This window comes from Manis pentadactyla, chromosome 1, assembly GCF_030020395.1.
Source record: "Manis pentadactyla isolate mManPen7 chromosome 1, mManPen7.hap1, whole genome shotgun sequence".
NCBI lineage: Eukaryota > Metazoa > Chordata > Mammalia > Pholidota > Manidae > Manis > Manis pentadactyla.
Window position 1 is genome coordinate 81,737,294 of NC_080019.1, and position 27,123 is coordinate 81,764,416.

General features: G+C 39.4%; 1 protein-coding gene across 2 annotated transcripts; it reads right to left on the reverse strand.

Moving 5' to 3' along the window:
• Positions 1 to 5,034: 5,034 nt before the first annotated feature.
• Positions 5,035 to 21,597, reverse strand: TM4SF18 (transmembrane 4 L six family member 18). 2 transcript variants are annotated; one of them, XM_036896409.2, is made up of 6 exons: positions 21,206 to 21,564; positions 20,924 to 21,117; positions 18,034 to 18,123; positions 10,029 to 10,171; positions 6,086 to 6,266; positions 5,035 to 5,329 (listed from the first exon to the last, which is right to left on the reverse strand). In XM_036896409.2, exons 1-6 carry the CDS (start codon positions 21,357 to 21,359, stop codon positions 5,315 to 5,317), a joined length of 777 nt encoding a protein of 258 aa, XP_036752304.1. In that variant the 5' UTR covers positions 21,360 to 21,564; the 3' UTR covers positions 5,035 to 5,314. The 2 variants fall into 2 exon arrangements, with proteins under 2 accessions (XP_036752304.1, XP_036752305.1); XM_036896410.2 differs by lacking the exon at positions 6,086 to 6,266 and having other exon boundaries at positions 21,206 to 21,597.
• Positions 21,598 to 27,123: the final 5,526 nt, after the last annotated feature.

Consider the following 27,123-nt stretch of genomic DNA (forward strand, 5'->3'; position numbering starts at 1 on the left):
AGCCAGAGACGGGTAAGATTCCTCAAGGGAGGAACAACCTAAGACAGGCACAGTCGCAGGGGGGCCATCAGGTGAGAAATTGGGGATCAACAGAGGTGAGGCTTAGAACCTCACCCCCCCGTTCTGAGAGAAATCTTCTGCATACGTGGATGTTTTATTGCCCTGGTCTAGCTTGGATTAACACATAGTCTACAGGCACACACCTGATCATCTACATTTGCTCTCTTACAACACTAAACTATGTTTTCTACCTTTATCTTGTATCTACCTACCACTTCAGCATTTTATTAAAAATAATAATAATAAAGAGAGAAATGTGGTATCCACATATAAATCAAGTATAAAAACCAAATGAGTATTCATATTTGAACTGATTGTTTAGAGTTTATAATGCATGAGCAAAACCGAAAGTTTCTGTGATGACTGCCCTTGTACTGTTCACTATGTAACTTATTCATTATGTAAGAATTTGTTCTACATGTAAGAACTTGTTTGTTATGCCTCAGAAGATTGGAGACTCACGAAAATTAGGCTTGGGGTGGATTAATGATTGTGCATTGAGCACTGACTCCCCTATACAGAATTTTATTGTATTTGATCAATAAATATGAGAGATGCCCTCACAAAAAAAAAAAAAAAAAAAAAAAGGACAGACTTCCAATGGTAAAATAAATAAGTAACCGGGATGTAATGTATAGCATAAGGAATATAGTCAAGATATTGTAACAGCTTGGTAGGGTGATAGCTGGAACCTAGAATTATGTATATAAATGTTCTACCACTGTGTTGTACACTTGAAACTAATGTAATGTAATACTGTGCGTCAACTACCCTTCAATAAAAAATAATTATTTAAAAAAAAAAAAAAAACATGTTGTTGTAAACTTAGTGTGTTTTTAGGTTGGAGTGAAATTAGGGGTGTGTGTGTGTGTGTGTGTATGTGTGTGTGTGCACATGTATGTGTGTTTTCATATTAACCCAGAAAAAGCACTTGACTTGAATTGGTTATGTTCCTTGGGTCAGTCATGGGGTGGCTCTGACCTGGGTAGCCTGGTGCCACATCTAGTGGAAAGATCTCAGTGGCCTGGTCTGTATATCCTGCTCTGCCTGCCCTGTTAGACACACTCAAGCTTGACTCCTTACATTAGTTTCCTGCCAGATATCCCAGTTCCTCCAGGGCTGGAATCTTGTTCTAATCCTCAGCCTCATCTTGCTAAGCAGGAAGCAGAACTGGCAGGAATCTTTCTGAATATAAATAGCTGGGTTTTTATAATAGTAACCCTGAATTGCCCCAGTTCCTCATAGCTTTCCAGTGGGACAGGCCAGAGGCTGGGGTTTAGGGGCCTGAGTCTGATGGCTGTGATGTTCATATTCTCCAGCCATGTGATGAAAGGAAGTGTGGGTTATCTTGCACTTTGTCCAGCCTAGCAATACTCACCTTTCGCCTTTGTCTTCTTTCTTTTTCCAGATTTATGACCCTATGCTGTCCCTATGACCCCACGACCTTCCTCCATCCCCTTTCCCTTCTGTTGTGTTTGTGGCATCTTCAGATCTTGGCCATCCCAAATCTGCTCCAACTGCACCTAGGTCCTGATTTAAGTCGCCCTGGTTCTTAGAGCTTTACATATACCAACTCACTTAATAGTCACAACTCCATCATTCCCATTTTACAGATTCAGAAACTGAGGCACAGATACAGTAAGCCACACAGGCAAGGCAGAACCCAGATTTGAATCTAAACAATCTGACTGCAGAATACATCTTTAAACCACTATGTTATAAGCCACTTACAAATTGCATCCATGTGCCAAACACTATTTTCTGAGATACATATACAAATTACTATACATATATACATTCATTCAGTCCTCATAGAAACTGTAGATCAAGCAACCAACTGAAAAGGAAAGATGTTGAGGATCCATTAGATCAAAATTAACATCTTGATCTAATGGACACATAAAGAATCCTACATCTAATATTTGCAGAAAACACATACTTTGAAAGTACATAGAACATTTACAAATATTAGCACAAAGCAACTCTTAAAATGTTTTAAATATCAGAATCATATAGACCACATTCTATGATCACAATACAATTAAGTTGGAAATCAGACAAGAAAACACAACACAAGCACATGTATTTGGGATTTTAAAGCACATTTAAAAACTCACAGATGGAAAAATAAATCATAAGGAAAAGTAGGAAATATTTATAACTGAATAAGGAAAATATAGTATTTTAAAACTTGTGAGATGAAGCCAAAGTGGTACTTACAGAAGAAAATGCAGTCTTAATGTTTATTTTGGGAAGACATGTTGTAAATTAGAAAGCTAGGCATTTAAGAAGTTTGGAAAGGTACAATGAGATAGAAGCAAGGAAAATAAGAGGGAAATAATAAATGTAAGAACATCTGTGCATAAAATAGAATTCATTCTCAATTAGGATTAGCTGGCAATATTCAGGCTCTCTGAGAATTTATAAAATGGAAAGAATATTTTCTAAAGAGGGTAAGAAAAAGGGCTATCACTCACATACCCTCATGCCTAGTTCTTCCCTGTTTTAAACTCAAGTGGATTTTACAGAAAGCACTTGCTTTTTAAATTTTTTCTAATTATTCAAGAAGTACATTTTCAAAGGAAAATTTGAAAATAGAGAACAATGTAAAGAAAGGAAGTATAACTCATAAAATCCCATCATTTGGCAGTAATTATTAACTATTAATATTTTGGTGTTTTTTCCATCATTTTTTCTATGTATCTGAAAGTTTTGTACATGTCTACAATGAATTATATAGTTGTGTAAAAATGTGGGCTAAACTGGACACATGGATTTGCATCCAGCTTTTTTACTTAAAATTACACCGTCAACATATACTCTTTAAATACAAAATTTTTGGTGGCTATGGTAATATTTAATTTACTAATAGATAGATTGTACTGCGTTTAACTGTGCCCCTGTTGTTAGGCAATGTTTCCAGTTCTATGATGGAGTTACTCAGATGACGTCTATTCATGGTCCACCCTTCGTATGGTACCATATGGAATCTAAACAATATTAAGATAATCTGCAAGTGTCTAACTGACTGGTGGGGTTGACCCACTGGAAGTCTGTATACAAAAGGGCTGAGGAGTCTTTGGGAGAACCGGTCAAGAGGCGCAAGATATAATGAGCTTCTGGGCTGGACGGAGTAATCAGATACTCTCCGTGTGCTGGTGTTCTTCCTCGTCCTTCAGTGAGCTTTCTGATAGCAATGCCGGGGGCTGCCCATTCTTCACTTCCCAGTTCAAACTCTCAAGCAAGATCGACCACCCATGTGGTGTGAACCCTGCTTTACTTTAGGCTAACTCAGAGCCAGTGGGGTGGCACCTGGCTGCCCGTAACTTGGTTCTGGGATAAGGGCATGGGGGTGATGGGGTCCACAGTATGGCTCGCTTCCAAGAGGCTTGCTTCAGCAAAAGCTGTGGACTGGGTGGCTATGCTTAAAGGAGGCTGCAGGCAGTTCCGGCACCAAGGTGAGAGGCATTTCTCCCTTTTCCCCCAGGCTACAGCCCAGCGTTGGCAAGAACAGGTATTGGCAGAGCATGTGGACAGCATCCATGGAGGGCAGAGTGGGGAAGTGGCAGAAGTGTTAGAGCCCAGTGGACCTACGATGGAGACAAGTGCTCAGCAGAGCAGCCGCGGAGACCAGAAGGGCCTGCCCTGAATACCCAACACCTGAGTGCCTACTGTGCCCATCTGTGCTGGGCCTATGGATGACAGGAAAATATGAGACATGGCTGCTGTCCTCAAAGAGGTCATGGTAAGTATAGGCAGATGGTTTATAAATGTTTTACTTAAAAAAAACTTGTTTTTAAATCTTACCATTTGCAGCAACATGGATGGAGCTAGATGGTATTATGCTCAGTGAAATAAGCCAGTGGGGAAAGACAAGTACCAAATGATTTCCCTGATTTGTGGAGTATAACAACAAAGCAAAACTGAAGGAACAAAACAGCAGCAGACTCACAGACTCCAAGAAGGGACTAGTGGTTACCAAAGGGGAGGGGTGGGGAAGATCTGGTGGGGAGGGAGGGAGGAAGGGAGAAGGAGATGAAGGGGTATTATGATTAGCACACATAATGTAGGGGGGTCATGGGGAAGACAGTATAGCACATAGAAGACAAGTAGTGACTTTACAGCATCTTACTACACTGATGGGTAGTGACTGCAATGGGGTGTGGGGTGGGACTTGATAATATGGGTGAATGTAGTAACCAAAATGTTGCTTGTGTGAAATCTTCATAAGATTGTATATCAATGATACCTTAATAAAAAAAAATTGTTTTTTATAAATAAGGTAGTAGTAACTCCTCACGACACAGGTATCAGCTGGTCAATGTGCACCTTCTCTAATCCCATCTGCTCATTTATTTCAAGGCTAAGACTGTGGCCACCACACTCATCACCACAAGTGAGAAAAGATGACCAGCAGCTCAGTTAGAATACCTAAGTTTATATAAAACTATTTTGGGCTTATTTATCTCACTACTTTCCTCACTGAACATTGAAATGTTATTCTTTGATGTTGACAGCTACTCGAGGTTGGAAAATGTGGAAAAAACATATCTTTAAAGGTTGGAAAAACAGCAGAAATTTTTCATAGTAAAAATACAAGTTTTGTAAAACATAATAAAACTTAGAAAACAGAGAAAAGTAAGAACGGTCACCTGTGACCCAAAAATCAACCACAGTTGGCATTTGTGTAAATCCTTCTAGATTTACTTTTGATCCTCAATTTGATTATCTGGAGTTTTGTTTGTTTATTTTAGATAGTAATGTTTATACTGTAAGCAGAAATTTGTAATCTGTTTTTCACAGAGCTGTATTCATAATCTTTAAAACTTCATGTGTAATGACTATATAATGTTTTGTAATGATTATATTCTATTATCACTAATGTACCACTCTTTATTTAATCCTTCCCCTGAAAGAGGCTTTGTGGTATTTCGAATTTTCCAGAATATTAAATAATGTTGCAATGTATCTGTATAAAGTTGCATTTGTATCTTATTTATTCCCATAGTATAGATTGGAAATGGATGTGTTTGATCAAAGAGTGTAAACATTTCTGAGTTTCTGACACATGTCATTTAGAAAAAAGTTCTAAATGGAAAGGTGGCATGATTGTAATTACCAGCAGATTTCACAAATGGGCAAAGTAAACACCAAATGGTGAAAATACCATCATTTGAATATTGCCCTCCAGTCTACACAGTGGCTATGAGACAGTTGACCATATCTTGATGATTGGAAACATTCTTGTCCTTCTTCAAATAATTCCAGGCTATTAAAAAAGGAAAAATAAAGTGAGTAAAATAGTAAATTTAGCTTGATTAATGATTCATAATCCAGGTGACAACTTAAACTTATATTAAAAACATGATTGAATAGGAAAATATCTATTTGAAACCACTAGGAAAGTTATTATATGTTATATGTTATTATATGTTATATTATATGTAATAACATTATATGTTATTAAACAAGACACATGGTAACTTATTGTTTTCACTCTAGACTTGCTGGAAAAGTTTGGAAGCTTCAGCCATAACTAAATTAACATTAGTGTTTAAGCAGATGAAGCAGAAGCAGTTGCTAATGATTCAGTATAAAGAAGGTTATTAATTAAATGTAGCAGCGTGATTCAAAAGAGAAATTATTTCAATGGAAAAATGTTGTGAGCCTACAATTATCTTATTAACAGGGAAATTCTGAATAAATGGTAAGACTTCTTTGTGCTTTGGGTTATTTCTCCATAGTGCACTGAAATTTTGCTTATTCATAGCACTTGTACTGTTTTCATTGTTCAACATGGAATGCAGATTTTACAGTTACTCCATTGACCTAGTCCATTCAGACAAGCCAACAAACACATTGGAATACCAGAAAAAACTGAGATATTAGAGCTTGAGTAAAGACAAGGGCAGTAGGAATGGACAGAAGATGAAGGAGTTCTAAAAATCTTTTCAACAAGACTCACTGAGACCTGGGCAGTAGGGGTAAAATAGAGGAGGTACAGGTGCCAGTGGTGGTCTGTTACCTGGATGATGACTGAATAGGTTCCACACAGTATCTTGGATAACTGAATGACTACTCTGGCGAGGCAAACGATTACTTGAAGCCCACTGAGAGCTATGAGAATGGAAAATAAAATGATGTTCCACTCCACTACATGTGCAGGTTCCAGACACTGAGTCCATATGCTGGAATCTGTGAGGAACCTGAGAGAAAGGACAGAAATGGCTGGTAAGACCCATGGTCAGGCTTAAATTCTTGGTCCAAGGAAGAAAGCTACAGGTATTTCTATGTTTGTGAAATTCATATATATGATTAATACGCATAATACTATTACACATTAATTAACATATTTTAAGAAATCATTCAGATAAATATACTGAACACATAATACGCGTAACACTGGGCTATGCTTATTATAAATGTGGTGCCTGCCTCAGAGACAATTCTAACTCGTTTAGAAGGCAAGACACATACTGAAAAGTTTCAATAGAAATGAAAGACAGCACATGTCAATAGCAGGAGAGGTAAAGGTTGCCCATTCCTTAGGAGTCCAGAACTTAGCTCAGGATGGCAGGGACAAGGCTGAGCTTATGCTGGAAATAAAATCAGGCATGTGGCAAAATAGCAAAGAGAAATGCTGCTAGAAATTCCTAGGATCTGTCACAAAGCCCTTCAGAGCAGCAGTTCTCAAACTTGAGCATGCATCAGGATCATCTGGAGGCAAGTGAAATGCAGATTGCTGGGCCCCACCCCAGAGTTTCTGATTCAAAGGATCTGCCTGGGGCTCAAGGTTTTGCATTTCTGACTTCCCAGATGATGCTGTTCCTGCTGTTCTGGGGTCCACAGTGCGAGAACCTCTGCTGTAGAACATGGCAGTACTGCAGCTGTGAAGAAGAGTTAGATTATGGGATAAGAATGCAAAAGATTGAACGGTCCAATGAGTCTGGTTTAGGACAGGATTATGAGACTTAAACCATTCCCGAGATACTCTTGAAACCACACTGAATCTACCTGACTGACTTCTGCTCACTTCCAGGTCGGCCATGGCCATTTGCACCTCTAAGGGTCACCGAAACCCTCTCCATTCCACTACATCTAAATGCAGAACTGGTCTCTTCAAAAAATTCCCCAAATGAAAACAATCAAACCTATTTATTGGGCAGAGTTGTTTATAAATATCTTGCCTTTTTTTAAAGACAACGATTCAGCCACTCTGGATACCAGCCAAGTGGCCTGGGCACTGTCGTCTGTGGTGAAAAAGGGTGAATTCTCTATTTTGGTGACCACCACCACCATGACCTCTTCCTATCCCTCCTCTATTTCTCCCCTACCCCTTCCTTTAGCTCTCTCCTTCCTTCCTTAATTTCCTACTCTCTCTGTTCCAGGACAGTCAGCAGCACTCTGAGGATTTCTAGATGTTGCTAATGCCAGTGGCCCTTCGGTCTCCAGTGGCAGAGCACTGAGTATGGAGCAGGAACGCTTGCATCTGCGGGTTCTTTGGCAAGGGGCTTTATGTCACTGACCGCCCTGGTCTTGTTTGGACAATGGACTTAAAAGATCCAACCCTACGGCTAGTATTGAATATTCGGTAAAAGGTATGTAAAAATGAGTTGGACTCGGTAAAGCACGATACGGATGTGATTTCCTGTTACCATTTCCCTAGACCCAGTTCCTAAGCCCTCATACTTCTAACTCCGTCTCAGCCACCACGGAAGCTAACCCCTTTCAGATTCTTACCCTGGACTGGTCTCAGAAGCTCTGCACAGATCATCCAATACTTAAAAGCTGGATGATTTGCAGGGTTTCTATTTTTCTTCCAGACTCTGGTACTATTTCTTCTTATAAACCACGGACAGTCCTAAGTGCACTAGCGAGGTCTACAATGATCGGAGAAGCTTTCCCTGACACTCACTCCCTATACAATCTGCATACACAGATCTAACCTCATCACTTACTCTGGTATGTTGTAATTCTGTCTGAATCTGTATCTGTATCTGTATACTATACTGTGTACTCTAAGAGCACTACTGTGATTTATTCATCTCTGAAGAGCCAGGTCTAAGACCCAAGGCAATACCTGGTGCATTACAAAGATCAACAAATGCCTGTTGAATGAAACACTCAGCATCCTTGCCAGTCACCATGCCAGTGGCTGGACCTATTGGCCAACTAGAAAATTGAGGACATTATGTGGCAAAAAAAAAAAAAAGCAGGGTAATGATGTTAGGGATAAAATCTGGCATGTTTTGATAATTTGTGTTTTACTTCCATTTAATTCTCAATTCTGTGAGGTAGAAATGATTATTATCTTCAATTTAGAGAGGCTCAGATGCATCTAGGTATTTTTCTAAGGTCACACAGTTTGTAAAGAAGAGACAAGAGACTGAAGCCTCGATCCATAAGCACTGAAGGCCTGTATTCCAAGGGCAATGTTCACGTGAAGGCTTCCATCTCAGTAGAATGTTCTGTCAGGTCTGTTTGAGTGCCTAGAGGGAAGGCAACCTGTGTAATTTATCTTTATTCTCTAGCACCTAATTCAAGGCCTGGACAAAGTAGGTGCTCACTAAATATTTGTTGAATAAGTGCACAGTAAATGAATAGCTTATTTGTGTAACTTCAGCTTTAAGGTGTGCTCCACCCTGAATTTTCCAAGCCTTAAAAATTTCTCTAGGAGACAAGAGATTTAGCTTCCCCTCATGGCCTCCAAACAATGTTTCACCTGCAGACATTTTTATGTAGCTGTAATCAGGTGAATACAAACGTCAAGGGCAACTTCAAAGGAGTAATGGAGAGGCATGTGGCAGCCTGAGATTTTTGCATTGAAAGAGGAGGCTTCCTTGGCTTGGAGTGGGGAAAAATTCAGGAGCTGATGGCATAAAAATGATTTTTTTTGCACTCAGTGGGGTGTTCTACCTTAGAGTCCCCTTTCCTGACCCTTCAATACCACAAGAATGTCTCCAAGTGCTCAGAAAGGCCTGAGGCTATCTTCTAGGTTCTCATGGCATGAGGGCTCTCTGCTCACATCACGTGGCATCTTGCAGAAGCTTTGGGATTAAGGCAGCTGTGCATGCAGAAGCAGTTTGGCCATACAGGCCTGACCATGTTAGACCTCAAAGAGATGTGGGCCTTGAATAGAGCCAGACATGGGGAGTCGAGAAGAAATTGTAATTTCCCCAGATACTCCCTCATTTTATTCCATCAGAACTCTGAGCACAGGACCAGACAGGGAGAGATTCAGGGGACCTCCTCTGTATCCATCTGGGCCCTGCTACCTCGTAACCTGCCTCTGCAGGTGCTGGTAGGCCATGAAACCCAGCACAATGCCAGTGTGAGGTGTTCTGCCATCCAAGACTGGGTCTGTCAACACCTGACCGAGCTACCAGTCGTCTGAACAAGGGGGCCTCCCTAGACTTTCCTGCAACACGTGCTGGCTAAGCTCCTGGCTCCTTCTACAGCTCCTGTACTTAGTCATGTCTCTGGATCTCAGACTGCACCTTGCTGCTCACCCTGCCAGGTTCTCTCTCTGCATAACCCCTGACAGTATGGCCAGGGGGTACCAGCCAAGGGCACTGTGATTCTCTCCCAGCCAAGCTCTTTCACCTCTGTCACAGACCACAAGTCCAACCTGGCCACAAAATGAGATGGAATTTCTAGAGCCACTGAAGTCCCAGGCTCCGGCGGTCACCAGAACATAATAACCACGAAGCTTTGTTCTGAAGTATGGGAGACACATGCATGCCTCCCCTTCAGATATCTCCATGACAGCCTCAAAATAGTGAATGCATGTGGCATTAAAGACTGGAGAAAAAAGCATCTAAACAAAGATCTTTGTAGGAACAAATTGATATTAGTAAACTAATAGGAAAATTCTGCACTCTGGTAATGTGATCATGCAAATGAGTATGAGCAGGAAGCCAGGTGCCTCCGGTTTTCAGATTCCCTTGATCTGGGGAATTATTCCTTACCGTCCTGCAGTGTCTTCAAAAGCATACTCCCAGCCATTGGGAGTGTGGCAGTATGGGCCCTGAACAAGGCCCAGAGCAGATATGGCCAGGCAGTATCCAGAGAAAGCAATTCCAAGGGCAGAAAAGATAATCGACAGCAGTGTCTAAATTAAATATAGAAGAAGGAAGTTAGTGCCATAGAAGGGGACAAGAGCATATTGTGGATTAATGATCAGATAGGTACCTTCCCAAACTCACCCAAGCCCACTGCAGTCTATGTAATACCAAATGTCCACGTAAAAACAGAAGCATTTAATCCAAACCCACTTCATCTTAAAATTATTTTTTAAATGACTTTGTTTGGCATTCCACACAGGAAACTAACTTATTTACTAAATGTCTTCTTTTTTTCCCTGGAATTCTGATATCAAAATAATGATGACATCATTCATAAATACTATAAAGGGATGTAACCAATCAATCTGTACTTTTTTATTGAAGATATTATTTTCTAGGTAGAGTGGGTTCTTTAAGAATCACAAGCTATGATCCCTGTTTTTCTCTTATGAAGATGATATTTGAATATCTTCACATACAGGACTATGAAAGGAAATATCAGGTGTTAGCCTAGATGGTCATATTTACATTCAAGTGAGGGTGGGATTGAAGGGAGGGGGCTGTTTTCATTTGAGTAGAGAGAATGAGCCGCGTTCCCAGGCAAATTGGTACAAGCAGAGTTATGAGAGTAAGTAGATCAGTCTGATCTAAGGGGGGTCCTACTGAGGAGTAGAGGGGAGAAGTTCTTGAGACCAGTTTGACACAATGCTCATGCTGGGAAGCAGGGTTGCTAGGACACAACCCAGCCCTGGAGTCACTTTGGAGTGAGTGCAGTTCGGCAGATCTGGGCAGAAGACGGCTTTGAATGCTGGGTGACGGAGGCTGGACTTCATCCTTCAGGACCAGTGACTTTTCCCCCATAAGTAAAATTTTCAAATCTACACAAATCTGAAGGTATAGTACAATGAACCTCTATATACCCTTTTCACCGAGATTTACCTTTTATGAATGTTTTACCATTCTCACTTGCTCTCTCTCTGTATGGATATTATACACACACACACACACACATTTATTTATTTCCACACCTATGTTGCTGAACCGTTTGAAAGTTGTTGCAGACATTGTGATATCTCACTTCAAAACATATCAGCACTTATCCCCCAAGAAAAAAAATACTGTTATTCTACAACTGTTTTGACATTTTCATGCAGGATCCAATGAAGGTTTATGAACAAGGTTCCGTTTCTTTAGTTTCTTTTTATCTACACTAGTCTTGCTGTCATTTTGTTTTTCAGAATATTAAATTGTTTTTGAAGAAAATCTCAGCCAGTTATCTTGTAGAATGTCCTACATGGGGCTTTCCTGTTTGTTTCCTCACAACCAGACTTGGGTTAAATATTTTGGCAAGAAAACTTAAGTGGTGTGGGTATATTATAGGCCTCTCATTACTATTGGTGACACTAAGTTTGATATCTTGGTTGAGGTAGTGTCCTTCAGATCTTTTAAATGTACATTTTCCAGTTTGCAATTGGTCAATAATTCCTGAGCTCATAACTTTGAGACTGTGTCATATCCTGTCCCTAAAAACATTTTGATGGATGGGTTTAACATCATTGATGATCTTCATCTCTACTGATCACCATTTATCACAATAATTGGTTGCAATGTGCTGCTTTTCTAATTTTATCATTTCTTCTGCATTTTACAGGCTATCATTTGTCTGCCCAGAACAACTTCTATTTCTCATTTCTCTATCTGCCTTTCCTGTATGACTCTCCTGTATCCTCTCCTGTATTACTGCAGACTCATGGATTTTATAATTCAATATGTTCAAATTCATAAAGATGCTCAGATGGTCCATATATGGCCAGTGGGAACATCCCTTCAAGCCAATTCCTGTGCCCTTTGACAGATTCCAGCCATGCTTTGAACACTTCCTTACTTCCCTGCACAGGATGTCCTAAACTCATTTTAAATTCATGCTGCCCTAGACCTGGAATAACTCCTTGTCCAGCAAACCATGTAGTTGGGTTTGGAGGAAAGAAATGACATGAGCCAATATGTAATTTTGGAAGGCTGCTCTGGCAGTGGGGGTATACCAGCCGGGCATGAGAGAGCCTAAAAATAAGGATTACACGGAGACAATGAAATCCAGGAGACAAAGATATGCAATGGAGGTAAAGACACTGATGGGGAAATGACTATCTGCAGATGGATTGAAAAAAAAATCCCAGACCTTGGGCCTTGGATGAAAAGGAGACAGAAATGGGGATGGCAAGAAGGGTAGTTTGGTTTGGAAGAAAATATTTAATTTAGCTTTACAAAATAAGTTGTACAAGTGATAGTAGGAGCGAAACAGAAACATGCAGTAGCCAGGTGGTGATAAAATCCAACGCTGGGAGCAGAAAAATCAAGACCTGCAATAATTTGGGACAAAAGTTATCTCAGATGATGCTTCTTTGTTTAAAATTATTTTACTGATTATAACATGAATACCTGCTCATTATGGAAAATTGGAAGAAAGATTTAAAAGCGCAAAGAAGAGAAGAATAATTCTGCTTTTTTCCTATTTGGTACTAATTGTTTCATTGTCATCTTTGCATATGATTAAGAGCTTTCAAATTATTTTTCTTATATTGATAGTCAGAGAGTTTTGGCTCACAGGGGATAAAATAAAGAGAGCTACTTTTTCCTTAATAGGAGATTATACTGTTATACTTTATAAAGAAAATTTACCTATTCACCCATGCTCTATCTTCGAAAAGGGAAGAAGGATGTTTTGAAAAGACTGAGCTCTTTGTTTACCAAATGTAAGCTTAAGCGGTTCACTGGGAAGATCAGTGAAGGATTTCTTCATTTAAGGAAACTGGCAAGCAGAGCAGGATACATATGTGTGTACACATACACAAATTACAATCCAGTGAGTGGATACCATTGCACAATCAAGGTAAGCTTCAAAATAAAGTGGGATTAAGAATCGCAGTTCCATTTTCTGTAAAATGTAGGTGATTTTAGGTATCAGGACTATTTCGAAAATTAAAGGACACAATGGATATAAAAAGTACTTTAAAAGCATAAAGTATAATCAAAATATTACCTATTATTTCAGGTGCCCTTATTTAGCCATATTTATTTTCAAGGGATAACCACCCACCAAATCTTGACAGAAGAGACTCTACAGAGGAATGGGTAGCAACCGAGACATTGGTAGGGTTCAGGTCACAATATGCCAAAATACGGCACCTGGGTATGTGGAGTAGTTTAAGCTGAAGGAGTGCTGAGAAAACAGTAGAAGGAGGAAGGTCACTCTGACCTCCCTGAGCCCCTCACCCTTCTTCTCTGAAACAGGTCATAGCATTCCCTTGTACAAGCTTCTCTCTCTCTACCAGGGGGAAGCAGTGCATTCTTATCACAGAAGACAGGGAATTTGGGGCCGAGAAGTCTGTATAAGCAAACCTTGTTAAATGAAACCTCATCTCCATAGTTCATCTTCATGTTTACTACCACTAACTCAAACACCTCTGTCTTGGCCAATTCTTTACAAATTTACTGTTTCTTTGTCTAAAAGGTAGAGAAGCTTGCTGCTCTGCTCCCTTCTTCAGGTATTCATTCTCTTGTGAAAGCTCCCAGGTGCATGTAAAAATTCAATATAATTTGTATGCTTTTCTCTTGCTAAACTGTCTCTGTCAGTTTAATTTTCCAGACCCAGCCAGGGCCCCTAAAAAGGTCGAGTGAAATCTTTTCTCCTCTACAATTTCTGGCACCCAATGTGGGGCACCATCGGCTGGAGGCACCTTGCTCAGTCTGGAAGCGTCAATTAGAGATCCTGGACCTCTAAAAGACTGCTGGCAGGAGAGTCCTCACCACACCAGTCTCTTGTATGTTCCTCTGTACAAACTGGCCAAGTGAAGGTGGCGAGAGGCGTTTCCTTTCCAGATTTAGAGTGGTGAAAGAAAAACATCTGTAAGAATTTGTTCTTTGGATTTTGACTGGTTAAAATTTGGTTTGGGAGTGCCCATCAGCTACTGATCCTTTCCTTCTTAGGAACAGATACTACTTTCCTGTTTGTCTCTTGTTTTGTGTCCCGAGAACTGGGCTTGGCTGTCTGCCTGTCAGGGCACACAGTGTCAGTTCCTGTATGTGCAGGCCACCAATTGTCAGATGGTGGACCCCAAAATATGGCTATACAGAACTGTGGTTTGCACCCCACTTGTGGCTAGCATCTTCCCATGGACTGCTGCCAGCTCTCAGGAGGGCTTGTCTAAATCTTCTTTCCTTTTGGCTGTCTTTGGAAGTGGTTCTTATCTTGAGAGGGCTGCAAATTTTGTGCATGCCTGTTGCATCCGTAGTTAATTACTGGCCTTGGTTTTTAAGTCACTTGACAGGTATATCTTTGATTTAAATATTTGAAAAAAAAATTTTTTAAAGGAGTCCTATGGTCAGAAGTTGGCCAGGTTGGTAGTTGATATTCAGAGCCTGGTAGAAAATTTTTTATTAAGGCTTCTCTCCTAAGCTAAAATGGATCTCTGAACTCAGAGGAAAAGAAAATATGCCAAAAGTTTTATGGAACAATTTTTGAAAACATCCCAAAGACACACAGTTCTAAATCTAGAATATAGAAATCTATGTCTCTGAAATATAAACACCCCAGGAGATAACTAAAACATTGCCTACAACCACCTGAAACTGAAATTTTAAAAAAAGGGAAGAGAAGTGTCTTAAAAAATACAAGCTGCTATAAAATCTCCCTTACCCAAAATCTAGTCCACAGCCTCCATAAGATTTCTTGTCAAAGGTAGTTACAAATCTTAAAAGTCTTCTCCACAAATATTAGGAAAAGCTTGAGCCATCTGAATGGAGGTAACCATAACTTTACCCATCTGACAGAAACATAATTTGAATTCTTTTATAAGCTAGTGAGTCTTGTATTAATGTACCTGACACAGGCTAAAATTAAAAGCAAAAACTACTAGATGTCTGTTTGCATCTACCTGATTATTTGTGTCTATATATGAATGTTATAGATGTGTGATTTTTTTCTACATCCAGATGGTATTACCAAATTAATTTATAACATCACTCAAAAGATTCTGTTCAAATTGGTGCAGAGATAAATGAGCACTCGTATAAATTAAGTATTCTTAAAACTCTCAGAAATAAACTAATTCAAAAAAAATTTTTTTAAGTTCATATCATTTGCTTAATCTTTGGTAAATAAAGGTAGTTTTAAAATTGTTGGGAAAAAACCCGACAAGCCTATCTTTACAGTTGTCAGCATTAAATATAGTGCAGTCATGCCATTTTTTTCTACCTAGGTTTATTAGTCAAACAAATTTATGTCTACTAGATGTTTAAGATTATAAAACTATAAAGCCAACCTGAAAACAAGCATATGATAAAAGTAAATTTCTTACTATACATCAAACACAACAGTTAAAATTAAAAAGAGAGAAGTAATATGTTCAACTTTTTAGGTACTTTGTTTCCGTGTTTGATGCTTGCCAAATATATATATGTCATAAAACTTATTAACAAGAAAAATAGCTTAAGATGATGGCTAACTTTGCCTAATGTCTCATGAAATTTTCATGAGTAATCTGAACATAATTGTGAAGAGCAAGTGAATTAAATAAATGTGATAAAAGTTTATAAGTGAATTTTTAAACAATGATTGTGTTTTATAAAATGTGTATGCTTTAAAATAGCTTCCAAAATATTTTTGGTAATTTGAAACCATAAAGTTATAACCTTAAAATTAAGTTAAATGATGGTAATTCACTGAATATCTAGATCATTTACAAATAAAATAAAATACTGAAACATCAATCACTGAATATAATTTCCCTACTTTGTCTTCCTATTACAGAGGGACTGAAGATATTGGGTCTGTAAGTAAACATGTCTTGTGCCACACAGAAAAGTTATACTATAAGGAAATGTATACTTCTAGAAATTATGAAATGTATACTCATGAAGTTGCCAATCCACAGAAGGTTGATATGTAACAGTTCTCAATTACTTACTTCCCAGTTTTCACTAGAAATTGAGGTTTCTAAGAGTTAAGAATTCTAATTAATATTTACATAATTAAAACTGCTTAAAGTAATAAGGGACCAACTCTGTATGCAAGAAAAGTAGGGTGTGTTTTTGGTAAAAAAAAAAAAATGTAGGCAGAATAGAGATGCATTTTTGTTAAGGAAAAAGATAGGGACGAGGAAAATTTCTCCTCCTTTACAAAGCAAATTTTAGGTGACCTCAATTCCCATTCCAAATCTTCAGAAGTCACAAACTGGCACAGACTCAAATTTGACCTGCAAGATATGCTTTATTTAGTTTAAATGAGAATTAACTGCCAACATTTTATAATCAGAAGTTTTACATAAAATCCGTATTTCTACTTTCTGTTGAAACCTGAGAATTTTGCCCAATTTTGTCATAGTAACAATAGACTGGACTTGAATAGCAGCTCCCTCTCTTCTCTGAATAGAAATTTTGCTCTAATGCCTACCAGGCAGGCTTCTTGCACTTCCCCCAGGTGTTTGGCTCCTGGGGGAGTTGGGGCCCCTATTGGAGAGCCTGCTTGGAAAGAGCCTAGGGATCCCAGGGAGTCCTCTCTCCCTGTCTTTTGCTCTTCCCATTGAGATGTCATACATCTCAACCGATGTTGCATATAAAACACTGTGCAGACTTCATTATTCCTTGAATCTGCTTGTGCTGGGGATGCTAATAGTGAGTTAAGGCAAATTGAGTACATTGATTTTTATTATATGCTTAATGGCACATACATTTACTTCTAGAAAAATCACTGAGTATCACAGGTAAAATTTACCTGTCCATTCCTTCACCTAGGCAATTTTGAAATATTTTCTATAAGTAAATAGAAACAGCTACTATTGTTGGGGATGTCTGAGTCAATTGGCTAAGATAACTAATTTAATCTTCCAAACACATCAGCCAAAGAAAGCTGGCCATACCTGTCTTCGCTGACATGAAAATCTGATTGCACCTCAGACCAACTAAACCAGGGTCTCTGGGGGTGGGATTCCGACTCCAAGCTCCCTGATGATTCAAATGTGCAGCCAAGATAAGGAATCTTTGCTGCAAAGAATGCCTGGCATACCTCTGGTTAAGTTCCCCCTAGGTAGTACATGTTCTCTTTGAACCAAAGGTGACTCATGTATGAAATAAGAGTAGCGATGATCTGATTAATTGGGTAAATGTGAAAGAACTACTAACTGCTATGCAAATATGAATGAATGAATGATGTTCGTCATGAGGAGGAGGAGGAGGAGGAGGAGATGGATAATGATAGAAAGGTAGAGCCCAGTGCCTGCCTGCTGAGCACAGGCTAAGAAAATTTGGTTGTATTATTCTCTCTTGATTCTATTTTAATAATGTTTAAAGTTCCAATCTAAGAACACCCATCACATATACCCAACACATGGATAAATCTAACCATTTGCTGGGTGAAAGAAGCCAGATATAAAAGACAAATATTGTATGATTCTATTTATATAGAATATAAACTATTCTATAATGTAATGACAAAAAGCATATCAAAGATTAATCTTTTGGGGATGATAGAAAGGTTCTGTATCTTGTGATTGTGGTTTCATGGATATATTCAACTGTCAAAACTCATGGAATGGTATACTTTTAATGGATGCTATTTATTGTATGTTAATCAGTCCTCAGTAAAATTGATCAGGGAAAAAACAGACTTACAGGAACCCAGTTAGGAAAAGGCAGTATTATTTTCTAATTTTATGTGTCTCTAAATGCTGAATTTTCTGGAAGAAAGGTAGAGGAATGACTGTAAACAGAAGAGAATTTTTGGAGTAAACTGTAAGGTTCTAAATGGAAAGGATCATGGAGAGGTACAATAGCGTCAATATTTTCATATTTCTGAGTGGAAGGAAAGAAAACTGAGCCCATTCAACTGTCCTCAAAATACTCTTGCTCTTACCATGTATTTTTTGCTGCAGTTTTCACTCTGGCAGCACTTACAGTTGTTATCACTCTCCAGGACAAGAAGAACTGCTGCTACTATAAGCATCTATAGTAGGGACGAGAGAAAGTATTAGAAATGGAATAGTAGTTACATTCATGCTAATAGTCAGAGGGCAATGATTTGGAGTATAGACTTTGGGGTCAAGTAGAACGGGGTTCAAATCCCAGCTCAGCCACTTCCTAGCTGTGTGAACTCCAGTCCTTCCCTTAAAATGGTGTTGAGAACTCACTCATGGGGTTGCTGTGAGTTAACATATGTAAATTTTGAACTTAGTACCTGATTCATAGTAAGTGATTGAGAACTGTTAGTTATTATTATCATAGTTACCAGTCATTAAAAACTAATGATTAAAGAAAAGTAAATTGTATTTACTACATGGGAATGCCACTGTAGGCAGCAAACCTGCATTTTTCACTGACTTGTGGAGGGCTAAGGAAAGTCATTCATCAGATTGTCATTTGTCAGTCTCTCTTCATTTCCTGCCCCCAGGGAATGCAGGTAAGAGGCGTGGTTAATCTGAAACTACATCTCTTAATGCAAAGTGAATTAAGTTCAATTTCCCATGCATTCAGACCATCTCAGGATCAAAATTTCCAGTGTTTTGTCTGTATCAAGCCAGCAAACTGGGATAATTCAATGTATTCTGCTTCCTTGTCTTGGTATTGTAGACAAAGGGCTCAGGTTCTGGAAAGAACATGGATTTATTTTCTATTACAATTTTTGGTTTGAGCAGGTATGGACTATGTATTGCTTCTGAGAAATTCTCCACCTATCTTTCATTCTCTCTGTTCGGTACTGAATTTTGAAGCTGAGTTCAATGTTACTTTATTGTTTGTGGACAGCATTTCCAGTTTCCAAATTCCTTTAACCTTCATGTATTTATCTACTCATTTAATTATATAGATATTCCTCTCCTTTCTCCTAAGAGGATTTGATGTAGTAACAATAACATTTTTCAAGGATTCCTAGACAGTGAAAAATAGAGAACAATTTCTTTCCCGTCTAAAATTTTACATGAATATAAGCAGAAGAGTCCTGTCTTCCTCTCCTTTCAACACCATGAGTTAACGCAGATTTTAATAGGTTCTGGTTTAGCTTTATTAATGCCTTGCAACTCTTCCATTTATTACAATTACATATTGAGAGAAACAATAATAAGATAAGATACAGTTAGCCAGGTACAGTAACTGGTTTCATAACAATATTGGTAGAGATACTTCGACTTAGACCCTGGAGTCCTGTGTCAAAAGAGAAACACAGACATCGCCTGTGTTGAAAGGGAAACTGCTTTCTTTTTTGATTGTAAAATAAAACTTCAATATAGAGGGCTCAAGAATAATGGGGGAAAACTACCACAAATTCCACTAACCTCACATGTTTTTATGTATTTAGTCCTAGTGTCTTCCCACATGTGTATATTTTACATAGTTGTAATCATAATTATTCACAACTTTGTTACATCTTTTCTTCACTTAACACAAAATAATATGCATTTTCCATGCTGTTACATCTTCATAATTATGATTTTTGTCATGATATGAAGTGCATGTACCATAATTTATGCTAAGATGTGTCTAGATATTTACTATTATAAATAATACTGCCATAAATGACTGTGTACACATCTTTTTATTCGTTTTGGCTTATCTCCTAGGATTCTCAGGTTCAGGGTTACTGAGTCAAAAGATGCGAGCATTTTCATGGATCTTAACATAGCCTATCAAAATCTTTTCCAAAAGCTTTGCATTTATTTATAATATCACCACCAACATTCATTATGTATCTGTCACATAGCAACTTCAATAGCATCATATGAATATTTTAAAGTTTACCAATTTAATATGCAAAATAGTAACTAAATGAAATCTTTCCAATATAGCTCTTCAGATATTATAATGATTAAACACCCACAAAGGTATACAGATAGATCGCAATGCACTTTCTTTTATGTTATTGGTGGTATAGTAAGCTTACAGTGCACAATGTACTGTTTTTAGAAACGATATGATCAGGAAAAGTGCCTTTTCCTCTAAGCTGCCAACATGATTTACTCTGTTTATTTTTAAAGGGCACAAAGTCATCAGAAAAACATTCATAGATTCTCACCATGGATGATTTGATTTAGTTTTCAAAAACACCCTCCATGATTAGGGGTATAATGTCAGACTATTTAATGATGATATAGCCCATCCTTCAACAAATACTTATAATCACAATAGTCACTGGATACCTACTACATGTCTGTCTCTGTCCTAGGCATGTCATACATGAGTTTTTATTTAATCCCCATAATTAGCCTAAAAAGTGTATGTCATTATTTCCATTTTTCAAATGAAGACACTGAATCCCTCAGAGATACGGAGCAACTTCTCAAGGTCTCACGGCACAAATGATAGAGCTTGGATTTTAATTCAAGTTTGTCTGAATCTCCAAGTCTCTGCTTTTTCCAAGCTATCTTAACACACCTCCAACCTAGCGAAATCATGAGTCCAGAGAGAAAATCTGTTCTGGAAAAGAGCAGTGCCACTGGAGATTATATAGCTTGAACTGACACACGAGGTTCATGAAGACATAATATTTCTACAAGCCAATGTCCCACAAGCTTTCATTAGGACAAATTTCCTGCATTGCTGCAATAACACAAATGAGCAGCTTAGAGGAAACAAGACTTCTCTCCGAGTCCTAATGGACTACCTGCCCCTCTACCCTTACCCAATTTCCAAATTCCAACCCCAGGAGTAGCAGAATGATTTTTCCATTATTCATTATGTCCACAAGGAGCAAGGCAATTCTTAGTTTTAAAAACTCCCCCTTCTGTGATCCCCAGTCTCCAAGTCACACTTACCATGATACCTGAGAAACAGATTCCTTCAAAATACCAGACGTAGTTGGTGAGTTTATTGCTGGATGCGTAGGAAGTTTGCCCATTTGGGAAATACAATAATATATTCACAATTATACTCCAAAGTGCAAGCGGAATCAGCAGACCACTGAGGCAGCTTCCACATTTCCGAGACCCCATTTTCCCCTGCTCAGAACCTGCAGGAGATTTCAAGAGTGTAGAATTACATAAAGCCTGGTTTTCTCCCTACCTGTCTTTTTTTTTTTTTTTTTCCTAATCACCTACCACTTTCTGGGTCAGAGCCCTTCACTTCATATTTATGAAGCGCCCAGGACTCAGACAGGACTGCAGCCCACAGTCTCTTGATGTGAAATAATGGTTTACTGTTTGGAGAACAATAGACGATGATCAACAGCCGAAGAGCTGAGCTGGTCTTCATCCTGTGCCAAAGGAATGCGGTGTTTTTACTGCTTTTTAAAATAAGTCATTTTCCTCTGGATTAGAGCACTAAAGGCTTAACCCTGAGACTGTTTTAAGAAGGAAGTTGGGGTAGGGGTTGGAACTGAGTCTGGCAGATTTCATCCAACAGTGGGCAGGAGGTAAAAGAGAAAACTACCAAAGGAGCGTAAGCCAGCGCACGGTGTGTGGCAGGTTTGCTCAAATATCCTGACTTTATTTATCTCTTGTTTACTCAATGTTCTTTAACGTGTGCCCACTATTCACCAAGCATTGTTCAAACTGCAGGGCGCACAAAAATGACAAAGAAAGGGACTGACTGGTGTGCAAGAAAAGTAAGACATCACGCTTGGTGAGTTACTGTTACAAGTCCAGCTTTCCTTCCCAGAGTTCCTGTCTGTTCTCTCTACCTCTCTGAAAAATAATGACAGGAATACATTCATACTTTCTGGCTGCATAAAAAATGAAGTTAAGAGACATCGACTAATTTGGTTAAGACATTATGAGTAACAAGTTTGAAACAAGGGTGTAAGAATTCTCCCATTCAAATTGGTGCCCTGAATTTAAAGAAGCACGGGTCAAATCCCCTCTAATTATGATGAGATGAGAAGATTATGAGAGGGAATTTTGGCAACATGTTAAAGGGATGATGTAGAGAGTGGTGGTAAAGAATTCAAAGATTGCCTGACCTTGTTGCCCCCTTTTACTACTGGTAACGTCAGAGCTCTGCTTGACTTAACTTTCTTAAGTCTCAACTTCCTCAGCTGTGAAATGGGAATAAAAAATGATACCTTCCCCAGAAGGATAATGTGAAGATTAAGAAAGATTATGCACGCAAAGCGCAAAGTCAGGTGATTCAGGAGTAGGCAATAAACGGGAACCATCATTAATAACAAAAAAAACAGTTACAGGAACATAATTGTCAAAATAGTACAGAGATCAGAAGTAAAGTCTGCTTACTTGCCCCTCTCAGTCCCCAAAGAGTTCTGTATCATGAACTCTTTTAAAATTTTGGTTGCAGAAGTATTAATATTTAATTTTGTTATTGCCCTCCAGAAAGTATTAATATTGTATAACTCCATACTTTTAATTCAAGATAATAAAAATCTACTTTTAAATAAATGATTTTAAATTGTATTATACTTTTTTAAAAAATTGGGGATTCTTGGAGCCCCTTTCGGATTCAAACAAACCCAGAAACTAGCAGTCTTATGGGTTCCAAAGAGAGTTTTGGCGCCTTCTGGTGGATGTGACTTTTATTCCTCTGGTATTTTTCAAGCAAAGTGCATCACCAAAGTCTGGTTATTAGATTTTTTTCCCAACGACATAGAAGCAAAGTAAAATGGTATTTATGAGAGACCTCGTGATGAAGCAGAGAGCAACACTTTCGGCTGAATATTTATTTGAGCACCTCCTGTGTGCCAGGCACTGTTGTAACACCTAGGGAGAGATCGATTAACAAGACAGTCTAAAATCCTTGCCTTGTGGGGCTTTCATTCTACTGTAGGCAAGACTAACAATGAAAAAATATGTAAGTAAAACATAGCTTATCCTATCAGATGGTGATGTGTGTGGCTAAAATAAATCAGGAAAGGGCAACCAGGAATACCAGAGAATGGGGTTGAAGATGTCATTTCAAAAAGGGTGGTCAGGGAAGAACTTACTAGAAGGTGACATTTGAGTAAAAACCTGAAGGAAGCAGAGGGTGTGAGCCATGCAGAGGACTTGGGGAAAAGCATTCGAGGCAGAGAGAAGGGCCACAGGAAGAAGGGACCACAGCGAGGAGCCCAGTGAAGGGTGGGGGGAGCAGTAGACCCATCTGAGATTAGTTTTGAGTAGCAAAATAACTTGATATGTTAAAAGGCTCACTCTGCCTCCTGTGTTGCAAACAGGTTGTAAATCACGAAGATAAGTTCTGAAGTTGTTTAACAATCCAGGTGAGAGACTATCATGGCTCAGACAATGATAGTCGCAGTAGCAGAGATGGTGAAAAAAGGCTGGATTCTGTATATATTTTAAGGATAGAGTCAACAGTATTTGGTGACAAATTGGATTGGATGTAAGAGAGAAAAAGAGGAGTCGAAAATGACTGTGTGGTTTCAGGCCTGAGCAACCAGATGAATGAAGTTGCCAGTCACTGAAATGAACCAGCAGCAAGTTGAGCTGTTTTGGGAGTGGGAAGATGAGGTGGTCAGTTTCAGATATCCCAAGGTTTGATGCACCTATTAGAAATACAAGTGGAAATGCCAAGTTGGCAGTTGGAAATATAAACATGAAGTTCAGGGACGAGGTCTGGGATGAAATGTATGGGAGTTGTCAGAGTATAAATTATACTAAAGCCATGAAACTTCATGGGAATGAGTGTAGATAGAAAAGAGACCCAAGCACTAAATCCTGGGCAGACCAAGGAATTGGTCTGGGGACATGAAGGGACAGCAAAGGAGACTGAGAAGCGGCCAGGGAATTAGAAGAAAACCAAGAGTTTCTCATGGAAGTCAAGTTTCTAGTTGAGGAGGAAGGGATCAACTGAGTCAAATGCCTGTAGAGCAAGTCAAATGCGGGCACTGAGAACTGCCTGCTGGATTTAGCATGTGGAGGTCATCAGTGACCTAGACAAGGGGAGCTTTAGTGGTGGGATGGACATGACAGTCTATCCAGAATGAGTTCATGAGAAAAAAAAGACAAGGGGAGCTGGAAACTGAGCAAAAAGGCAACTCTTTTGGAGAGTTCTGCTGTAAAGGAGAGCAGAGAAATGGGCCAGTAGCTGGAGGGGAAAGTGGGGGTCAAGGGAAACAGTTTAGTGGGAAGAATTACAGCATGTCCACATACTGATGGTAATGTTCTTATTGGGAGTGTTTGGGGGTGAGGTGAGGATTGATAACTAAGAGACAGAGGGGAGAATTGATGAAGTGGTGTCCTTGAGAAAATGAGAAGGGATGGGAGCATGTGCACAGAAGGAGGAGCTGGCCTTAGATAGCAGCAGGGGCGGTTCAGTACTAGTAGCTAGAAGGGAAGACAGAGCTTATGGAGGTAGAGGGAAATTCTGACTGCTTCGGTTTTCACAGTGAAACAGGAAGCAGGTTTATCAGGTGAAAATGAGGTTGGGGAGAGAGCGTTGGAGGTTTGGAGACAAAGACGGTATGAAACACTTGGTAGGAAAGTAGGATGGGGAATGGTCTAGAGAAAGTGGCAGGATTGCTTGCAGGCACTGAAGGCCCCTGGAAGTTATGGATTTATAGTGTGACTAAGCAGTGTGGTTGAGTGTTTGCTAGTGAAGATCAGCTGCGGGGTGTGGGCAGAGTGGTGAGAATGCTGGAATCAGCCAGGATTTGGACTTTGACAGACAAGTACCTTGAAGAGAGAGAAGGACAAAGGAATCAAGAATATATGTCAGAAAGTGATTGTGATGATGGATGGTGGAACTTAATCTGAATAAGGAGGTAGTAGGGACATGAGAGAATGTGAGGAACAGTATATAAGGAGATGGATTTGTAGATTGTGTCTCAGTGTAGTTGAAAATTTATTGGTTTGGGGTGGCAGAGAAAGAAAGAACAGGAAAGACAGAAGTTAGTGATGGAAAAGTGGGATGCTGGAATTTGAGATTAAGATGTTTTAGGAATTGATGAAGACACAGCCTAAAAGTGTGCTATAGGCTGAATTGTGTCCCCTCAAAGCTCATATGTTGAATCCCTAACCCCCATCACCTCAGAATATGACTTTGTCTGGAGACAGGGCCTTTAAAGTGGTGATCAAGTTAAATGAGTCTAGTACGATGGTGTGAATCCTGCCCTTGCAAGAAGAGGACATTTGAGCATACAAAAGAGATACCAGGGGTGCCTGTGCACACAGAGGAGACCATAGGAAAACGCAACAAGAAGGCGGCATCTGCACAAGGAGAGGGGTCTCAGGGGACGCCAAACCTGTCGGCATTGATCTTGGATTTCTCGCTTCCATGACTGAGCGAAAATACATTTCCGTCGTTTAAGCCAATTCCTCAGTGGCATTTTGTAATGGCAGACTAACACAAGGTATGACCGTGGGAGTGAGTGGCCGAGGCAGGGTGGAGGAAAGCAAGTGAGAGAGCCAGGCTTTGGAATGATTACTTGATAATGAATATTTAAATCAACTCTGTTGACAAAGGTAGTTTGGGAAAAGAATGACCACACTTGGAGAGCCAGGTGCCAAAGTCTTCAAGGAACAAAGGAAGTAATCTCGAGGTGAGTCAGCTGAGGGTGGGAGGTGATGGCCATCATCCTGCACTGAAATTTACCTTCTCTCCAGCCAATACGCAGGACCTCCTGTCCCATCAACTTTTAAGTAGAGTCATTAAAAAAAAAAAATCCTGAAATTGTTTAATTCATCTTCCAGGTTTTCTCAGCTTGAAACTTCTTGTCATAGAGATTCTCACTGCTGCTAAAATGAACAGAAGAGGGGAGAAGAGGATCATCTCTGAAGAGGGTAATTGGCTACCCAGAAACCCAGGAGCAGCTGTGTTTTAGGACATATTTGCAAGGTTTGCCAAAGGGTTTGGTTGAGATTTCATAAAAGGTTTCATTGCCAATATTTTGCACTCTGGAGATGAGTGACCAAGGGAACCTTTTGTTAAAGTTTATGCAGAGTGGAATCATGGAGCACTTGCCACTCTGTAGCAGTGCTGTGCCTTCCAGGAATTTGCTGGTTCGGTTAGGTGAGCTCTCACTCCAAATTAGGGCCTCCCTCAAAATAATCATGATAAACCGACATCTATTTGTTATGGTAGGCACTGTGTTAGAAGCTTTCCCATACATTAAAAACAAAAAATGAATTCTCCCAAAGACACTAAATGAAGGCACAATTAACCCCATTTTGCATATGAAAAAAAAAATGAATCTAAGAAAAAAATTTTCAACTTGCCTAGGAACTAGAAGCTAAGCCCAAGACTTTAAGCCCAAGACTTTAATATTCTTTGGACTCTTCTATCAGGTTCACCTTTGCCTGATACACGTTTATGCATTAAGCCCCTTCTTCTTCATTGAAAATTGGTTTCAAATTTGGACTCCTTGCCTGCCTCCCGTGTTTTTTGAAGACACCCTAGTTTTGAGGGGAAAGACTTACAGGCCAGAGAGCTTAGCTAGATTGATTACTAATGTGTGCTGTGGCGGGGTCACGGAAGGGCAGTATGAAGGGCTAGTATTCCTTTGGTCTTAGCCAAACCCCAAAAGATGTCTCTAGTGATACTTCCATGTCACAGGTAGTTATGAGGATCTGGGGAGGCTCAGGACCCATTATCATTTGGAAGACTGCTCCATAAGGGTGACAGAAGTAAATGACTGGCTAGAAAATTTGATAAAGTTGTGGAAAGGAGAGCTGAGCAATTTCCTCATCTTTGGTTATCCCATTAATGAAAGCTTGTAATGAAGTTTCTCAGACAACTAGAAAATTTACCTAAGAATATTTTTTCACCTGCCTCCTGGAAAAAAAATATACATACTCATAAAAAAATTCCTGAAGCCATTTGTCTCCAGTAAACTCCCAATTTTCCTGCCAAGGAATTCTTACTAAATCAGGATTTTCTTTCTGGTCGTCCAGGAACTGGGAAGAGTCACTGGAGTGCTGCGTTTATTGGCTGCTCCTGGCTTGGCTTCCTGACCAGCAGAGCTGAGGAAATCCGCAGGATGCCTGCTCCCGGGGACCGAGGTGACTCAGGAGGAAACACGCCACCTAAAATAGTCCTGGTGTGCAGCCTCTGAGTCACTTTGGAATCAGAG